Source organism: Pteropus alecto, unplaced genomic scaffold (genome assembly GCF_000325575.1).
Source record: "Pteropus alecto unplaced genomic scaffold, ASM32557v1 scaffold395, whole genome shotgun sequence".
In the NCBI taxonomy this organism is placed as follows: Eukaryota; Metazoa; Chordata; class Mammalia; order Chiroptera; family Pteropodidae; genus Pteropus; species Pteropus alecto.
In genome coordinates, this window is record NW_006438643.1 from 1,692,580 (window position 1) to 1,701,340 (window position 8,761).

Genomic DNA, 8,761 nt, shown 5'->3' on the forward strand with positions numbered 1-8,761 from the left:
GATTTTTCCCCCCTTTTGTGTGGCCTACCTTTTGGCTTTACTAGGAAACTTCTCTCTTCTGTTTATCATCAAGACAGACCCCAGCCTCCATGAGCCAATGTACCTCTTCCTCTGCATGCTGGCTGTAGCTGACCTTATTGTGTGTACTACAGCTGTACCTAAACTTCTCAGTCTCTTCTGGTTTCATGATAGAGAGATTTGCATTGAAGCCTGCCTCACTCAAGTTTTCCTGATTCACTCTTGCTCCACCATGGAGTCTGGATTCTTCCTGGCCATGGCTTTTGACCGTTATGTAGCCATTTGTAATCCATTAAGACATTCAGCTATTCTAACACATTCTGTAATTGGGGGAATGGGTCTAGCTATCATACTCCGGGGCACAGTACTGCTCAGTCCTCACCCTTTTCTGCTACGTTGGCTTCCCTACTGCAGAACCAATGTCATTTCACACACCTACTGTGAGTTCATGGCCCTCATCAAGATTGCCTGTGCTGAGACAAAAATTCGCAGAGCCTACAGCCTCATTGTTGCCTTCCTTACAGGAGGAGTGGACTTCATATTAATCATTTGTTCTTATGTCCTCATACTGCATACTGTCTTCCACCTCCCATCCAAAGATGCCCGACTCAAGACCTTGGGCACCTGTGGCTCCCATGTCTGTATCATCTTGGTATCCTATACTCCAGCCTTCTTCTCTTTTCTCACCCACAGGTTTGGGCACTATGTGGCTCCCCATGTCCACATATTTGTGGCTAACATCTACCTTCTTGTCCCACCCATGGTGAACCCTATTATCTATGGGGTAAGGACCAAGAAAATATGGGACAGGTTCCTTAAATTTTTCAGTTTTTCAAAGCCTTTGAATTAAATCCTTTTTGTTGCTGACTGGTATCTGAACAAATGTTATATCATTTGTCTTTAAATGTGTGTCTTCATCAAGATCCTCTCTTAATGGTCAGAGGGCTAACATTTTTCTGTAAGAAATAACTCATCCAAAGATATATTCTATGTTTTAATAATCATTATGTTGAGGCAGCTATATTACCAAGTAAAACTCTTTATCAAAATATTAAACAAAACAAAACAAACAAAAACTATGGAAAATCATCCAAAGCTAAAAACAAGAGATATTTAAATTGACTCAATATATAATCACATATCTTTGGTTTACCATTTAAGACTTTGTTCGCCCTAGTCTTTTCTTCTTGACTAAATGACCTTGTTTCTCAAGTACATTGGGAAAATGTGCAAAAATACTTTCTTAGTGAGTCTATTAGTGCTAATTTCTCTAATTGTTCATCTAAAGATTTTTTTTATCCTCATTCTTGTATGATATTTTTCTAGCTATACAATTTCATTCTCCAGTTGTTACATTTTCTTTGCCTTTTGAAGTCATTTTCCTACAGTCTTCTGGAATCTATTATTACTTTAAAGAAGTCTTTTGTTGGCCAAATTATAATTTTGTAGCTAATTATTTTTTTCCTTGTCATTAAATCCTATTGCTTCATTTGGTGTTCTGTATTTCACATGGATAAATATCACAAGCATTGGACTAACAGATAAAAGACTACAAACTATGATTTTATTTCAATGAAATTCTGGAGAAGGCAAAACTATAATGGGAGTAGTGTTCAGACATCTATATTTTAAAGTCTCCTAGGTGATTTTTAGATCCAGCTAAAATTGAGCTGCAGCTGTGCAAATTAAGGCAGAGAGAAATTAGTTGACCTCTAAAATATATTTTAGACACGTACTTCACCACCCCACCAAGCTAAAATGTGAAAAGAATCAACATTTGTTAAAGATTTACGAGGTTCCAAGCTCTGTATTCTGTTTTGTATACATAAACACTTAACTCTTACAATAGTTTTAGAGTTAATCATCATAAATAACCATATGATAAATAGCTCAACAAACTCATATTCAATGAGATAATGAGTAGAGGAGCTAAAGGTCAAAGTATTTCTAGCTCTAAAGCCATAATTTTCCTATAATCTCAGAATGATTTCATATATAACCAAATCTCACTGAATGGGGATCTCGGGTGAAAAAAGGCTCATATGTCGAAATTGTTGCTGCTGCTCATTTTATCCTCCATAACTACCCTCAGTTTAAATCTAGACAATATCTAATTATTGATAAGAATTTGTGGGGGCTACAGAGATGTCTAAGGCAAGGTTTATTATCAGTTCAAAGTCTCAGAGGTGCACACAATAAATATATCCTTATTTCCCATGTGATTCCCAAAAAGACTGAGGTAAGAAAAGGTGTGGCAGATGTGAGTTCAAAATATCATTTTTCTTAGTGATGAAGACTATTCTGGAGAACTTGGTTTTGCTCAAGAGCCGGTGAACACTCTAACTAAACCTCAGAGTTAGGTATATATTTCTAATCAAAACAGGAAGACTCACAACATGGACTCACAACAATTCCTCAAAGCTGAGTGTGATCCTATGTGAGAATATAGGATGGCTGGTAGTCATGTGCACGTGACACAAAGGGGAATTCACACCACCTTGAGTTTTTCTCCCTATACCTCAACTGAATCTTCATGAGAAAGTCTGAGGGGAAGACTAGAGGCCAAAGAAGGCCTTCATTATAAAACAGTCCTGATAGAGAGGAATATCAGCCACTGTAGGATGGGAACTACACCTTGCCCAGTTTTTCTCACCTAAGAAACAAAAGCGTTTAGCCACCAGAGGAAGAGCACAAGTGAAGGCCCATTGCTCCTAAGGAAAAGGATCAAAACAACTCTATAACCCTGGGCTTCAAGCAAGTTCATCAGAAGTTTCCTGCAACACTAAGGAAAGGGCAGAATTACTGAAAAGTCTCCACTTTCAAGACACGGAAACACAGCTCCCGGCTAAGACTGAGACTGAACTAACCCAGTTGGTAATATGTTATCCCCAGCTTCACAAGACTAGCTGGGTTCAAGTAACAAGTAACAGTGCTATATTCCTGAAGGAGGGTGGATAATATGGAGTGGTCTTATCTGCTACATAGAAACAAAGGAAAGATCAAAGCTGATAGTGATGTAGGCACCAAGAAAACCTTTTGTCTCATCAGTCAGCATCCTCAACACAAGGTGAAGCTAAAGGAACACGAATTTTGTGATGCATTCACTGAGGGCATTCACTGCAACTACAGGAAGAAACAGATGACCTGAATAGTCCTTTTCCTATTAAAAAGTAGTTAACAACTTTCTAACACAAAGAACTCTAAGCCCAGATGTCTACATTAGTGAAATCTACCAAACTTTTAAAGACTAAATAGTCAAAATATATAAAGAGAATGAATACTTTCCAAAGTATTCAAGATGGAATTGGGGCCATGTAAATTAGAGTTCGTTTAATAAGTAGAATGAAAAAATAGATAAGGGATGGGTTCAATGTCAAAACAGGATTCTGGAAAAGGCTACTTGTGCCTATAACTACAGAGCATAACTGATTAATTACTTTCAAATAATTTCAAGTTCAAGTTATGATGATAAGCAATACAAAATCCTTCTAAGAATTTATGACATCATATTTTCTATTGCAATAAAAATAAGTAGAATTTTTTTCTAAAGTGCATTCTACAGAATATGACTGTCATGGGACTCTCTAAGGGACATTCTGACATCTATAACATCTTAGTTTCAAATGGATATTTGTTAATTAAAAGTTCTGAGAAGTCCTGAAATAAAACATAGCTGAAAAATTTGTTTTATTGGCAGAGAATTACAAACATATTTTCCCTTGAATACTTTCTACATAATGTCAATGAGGTCAGAGAACTAGAGAACATTGGGTGATATCACATAGAACTAGAGTTCCATCTTAAAACACACACACACACACACACACGAGTAAAACTATACTTAGAACATCTCTAAGACTTCCAACATTCCATAAGGGCGAAACTCCTCTGTGGAGTGGCAAAAAAGACACAGAGACAAAACTGTTTGAAAGATAATTGTTTGTTTAACAACTAGTATCAGTAAGTCAGATTTTATAAGTGTCCATCTATCAAATAAACACCACAATACAGATCTAAAACAAAAAAGACTGCAAATTTACCAACATTGCCAAATTTTTGAAATTCCACTTGTGGCGGAAAATCTCAAACTTTCTCATACGACATAGTCATGATATCAATTTCATACTTCCAATATTAACATGGCAAAGTCAAGAATAACGTTCTTTTTGATAGGAAATCCAGGCATGTGGGAAACGTTCCAGCATCTATTATTTTAGGGAGAAATACTAGTCAGGGAGAGGCACTATTTTTGTTGAAATCAGAATGTAAAGGGCTTTATAGTTTTTGTTTGTTTGTGGTATGGGTTTTTTTTGTGGGGGGGTAGTTTTACTTTAAACTGACTATGACTGTGGACTCAGTCATAATGAATATACTCAGTCATAACTGAAACAGAAAAAGTGTTGGATTTTTTTCACATGAGAAATCTGAATTATTTTCAAACAATTAAAAATTACATAACCCTTTTATTCAGACACTTGACTTGGGCTTAACTTTCCATTTCTGGATTTGAGAAGGAGCTTGACAGGCCTTCCTGAAGAACAGCTGTATAACTTCTAAATGTTCTCTTCCCATTCTCAGTGTAGATAATTAGTACCACTCTCTTCTTAAATTTAATTCTTTACCAGAGCTATGTATTTTTCTTGAAAAATACATTCAGCACCTGTTTTCTAATCTGTTTAGTTCTGATATCATAGATTACAGGATAAAGAGGAGGTGGGATGACTACATAGAAATTGGCCAGAAGGATGTGAATGTAGTGTGGTATATTCTGGCCAAATCTATGGATCACGAATGAAAAAAAAAATGCAGAAGTATAGAAAGCCAAAATGGCACACACATGAGAGCCACAGGTACTGAGTGCTTTGAGCTGAGAGTCCTGGCAAGAGAGTCAAAGACAGTACCAAGGATCTGGACATAGGAAATAACAATGGCTATAAAGTAAAAAGCCAAGATAGAAATAGTACATAAGCCATAGATGATATTGATCCTGATGCTGGCACAGGCCAGGCCAATGATGCCTATCACTCAATATAAGTCTGAGGGATAATTTGGTGCCTATAAAATGGTCACCGTAGGATGAGTAGAACAAAGGGTATAGCAAAAGACAAAGTTCGCAGTAGGATCACCAATATGACAATGAATACCACCTTGTTTGTCAATACCAATGTGTAGCAACGAGAGTTACAGATGGCCACATAGTGATCATAGGTCATGGCCAGGAGTATCGCTGACTCCATCCTGGGTAGATATGGCAGGTATAGCAGGTGTGTATGAATGTATGAGCCAGGCTCCAAACCTCAGGACCTGTCCCATTTTTATATCAGATTTTGGTTATAGAACTTAAATTTAAAGATAAAATTGTTTTAAAAATTCAAGGCAGTGTTAAACCTCAAATATCACAGGGCATTAATCCCCATGTGCTGGACCCCCTTTTGAAAGTATCATATTGGTCACACACCCATGAGGAGACTATTGGCATTAACTAAGTCTCTGTAAGTCCAGCTTTTGAGATATATTGCTTAGTTACTATCTCTGAGGAAGAAAGAAAGCAAAAGGACTATGTAGGACCATACCTGCACCAAGAAAATTTTTCTTTTTCATAAACTAATTAGATTTACTTGAAACATCTAAGGCAATAATAGCATTTGCTAAAAATTTTTGGTAAGTTTACAGGGTTCCATTACAAAATCTTATGTTAATTTTGCCTATTGTATATAACACAAACTTTAATCACAACATTAAACAACAACAAAAATAATTGAAAGAGTAAATAGTTACCTTTGATATTAACTATGAATGAGAAATGAGTTGGTGCAGTAAAGCAGAAGAAACAACTGAAAAAGAAAATGGTCACAAAATTAAGAGGATAAATAGCCTTTGTAATGTCACTTTTGCTAGTGAATTTATAGAGCTACAAGTGGAACAAAAGTGTTCTGACTCAAGAGCCCTGTTCTTAAACACAAAATTATACTATCCCCTCTTAATGATGATCCACGGTGGTGAGAGAATGTGTTCCATCAATCACTGTGTGCTCTAACACACATCAAGTTAACAAAAAGTTAATGGAGACTCACAAGGTAAACGGAAAACTTCACTATTTTCCTGCCTTCATTTTCTTAGAAGTCATAGCTTTGTATTCATAACTCAGGGACAAATTAGAAACTAGAATCCTCAGAGACCTTGTATCCTTTACTAAACTAGCTCTAGGGCAGGGGTCCGAACCCCTGGGCTGCAGTGCAGTACTGGTCCATGGCCTGTTAAGAGCTGGGCCACACAGCAGATGAGTAGCAGGCAAGCGAGTGAAGCTTCATCTGTATTTGCAGCAGCTCCTCAGCACTAGCATCACTGCCTCAGCTCCATCTCAGATCATCAGGCATTAGATTCTCAGAGGAATAATGGTCCCTGGTGCCAAAAAGTTTAGGGACCACTGCTCTAGGGATTATTCTATTGAAATCTCTTCCCGGGCAAAGAGCTAAGCCCTCATAAAGACTAAACTGGTTGAGACAAGACAAATAGGATTCCATCCTGGTGCTCAGTCTGGTGTCTTCCCCATGTACCAACTTTCAATGAATTCTTACTTCACAGTGATGGATGAAGGGAAAGAAGAAGGATAGGAGAGGAAGCTAAGAGATGTGGGGTAAGTTTTGGGGAACTAAGACTATGGATACAGCTTGGAGAATTAATAGATCACATTTAGGATCAGCCATATATCTGAGTAATACTGATAATTTCTATTCATTCATTTATATACTGGTTACGTGGATGTGATCAGTTTGTAAAACAATTAATAGAGCTGCGTTCTTATGATATGCACTATATTTGGGGACCTGAAAATTCAATAAAATATTCATAAGTCCTTTAATGGCAAATAAAATGTGTCTATTTTTGTATCTTCAGCATCACTTAGTAGAATCTATTGCATCAAGTAATATTAAAGTTAATATTAAAATGATGAATACCTATAAAGGCTCACTAAGACAGTAAGACATTAACAAAAATAACTAGTATTAAAATAGAACAATTATAACAACATACTATAATAAAAGTTATATGAATGTGGTCGCTGTCTCTCAAAATATCTTACTATACTGTACTCACCCTTGTGATGGTGTGAGATGATACAGCTCCTACGTGATGAGATGAAGTGAAGTAAAAGGTGTAGGCATTGTGACACTATTAGGCTACTATTGACCTTCTAATGACATGTCAGAAAGAAGATCTTCAAGCCAGGATGATATCATGACTTCTATCCACAAATTTAATGTCTTTTCCAACTAAAATAAGTACTTATCATGCACTGTGGTTGTAACTTTTGCAGTTTGAGGTGTGACGACAAATTTCTTTTTCCTTCTGCATGATGTCACAGATAGGAGTCTAGTTTTTACTATATATCTTAGAGACCTCAGCATATGATTTTTTTCTTCCCTTATTAAGCCCTTTTCACTTAATGGAAGCATTTTAAGTTTTTTTGTTTTTGTTTTTTTTTTGGCATATCCAAATTGCCAGCATCAATATTCTTGCAGTTTAGAGCCATTATTAAGTAAAATAACTTTTACTTGAATGAAAACACTTCAATACCCTGAGAGTCGATCTGATAAGCAAGACAGCTACTATGTGACTAAGGGTGACTAGTGTCTGCAGTGTGGAGACAGAGGAATGATTCAGAGGGACAGAGCTGGACAGCATGAGATTTCATTATGCTACTCAGAATGGCATGAAATTTAAAACTTATGAATTGATTATTTCTGGAATATCCCAGTTAAGATTTTTGGACCATAATTGAGAGTGGATAACTGAAAACACACAAAGTGAAACCGTGTATAAGGGATGACTACTGTACTGGAAAAAGAGAAACTTTTGTTGAATTCTTTCCTGATTTCACCCATGGGATTCACAGAAAAACTTGCCTCCGTGAGTGAAATTTACTTTCACTCCTCCTGCTCTTCATCGTCATTACTTTTTTTAAAATTTTATTTTATATTTATTTTATTATTAGTTTCAAATATACAGTACATTGGTTAGACATTTATATAGTTTATGAAAAGATCCCCCAATTGCTCTTTCTTTCCTCTTTATATTACTTTAATACTAACTGTCATCTCTATGCAGTGCGCTCCATCCCTAGGATCATCTATCAGCTACTAATTTGTACTTCTTTAATCCTTCACCTCATTCTCCCAATCCCCCAGCCCCTCTTCCCCTCTGGCCATCTCCAGATTGTCCTCTATATTTGTGAGTCTGTTTTTGATTAGTTGTTTTGTTCCTTAGATTCCACATATAAGTGAAATCATATGGTATTTATCTTTCTCTGTCTGACTTATTTTACTCAGCATAATAAACTCTAGGTCCATCCATTTTGTTGAGAATGGTAGGATTTCATTTTTTTTAATGGCTGAGTAATATTCCATTGTATATATGAACCACAACTTCTTTAATCATCTGTTGATGGGCATTTAGGTTGCTTCTATATCTTGGCTATTGTAAATTGTGCTGTTATGAACATAGGGGTACATAGATCTTTATGAATTATTGTTTTGGTTTTCTTTCTATAAATACCCAGGTAGGTCAAAAAATATATCCATTTTTAACTTTTTGAGAAACCTCCAGACTGTTTTCTGTAGAGGCTGTACCAATTTACAATCCCACCAACAGTGTATGAAGGGAATCATCATTACTTTTTAAAAGTAGTCATGATTCTATTGCAATGACATAACCTTATGGAAACAATAGCTATTCCCATTGC

The 8,761-nt window shown here is 36.3% G+C and overlaps 1 protein-coding gene and 1 pseudogene across 1 annotated transcript in view; one reads left to right on the plus strand and one right to left on the minus strand.

Annotated features, from left to right (window-relative positions):
• Positions 1-868, plus strand: part of LOC102896707 (olfactory receptor 52D1-like) — a 1,031-nt gene extending 163 nt beyond the window's left edge. The window contains exon 2 of the mRNA XM_015592338.1: positions 1-868. This exon is cut by the window's left edge and continues 32 nt beyond it. Coding sequence (XP_015447824.1) covers positions 1-868 — 868 coding nt within the window.
• Positions 869-4,645: 3,777 nt separating this feature from the next.
• On the minus strand, positions 4,646-5,255 carry LOC102896959 (annotated as a pseudogene).
• Positions 5,256-8,761: the final 3,506 nt, after the last annotated feature.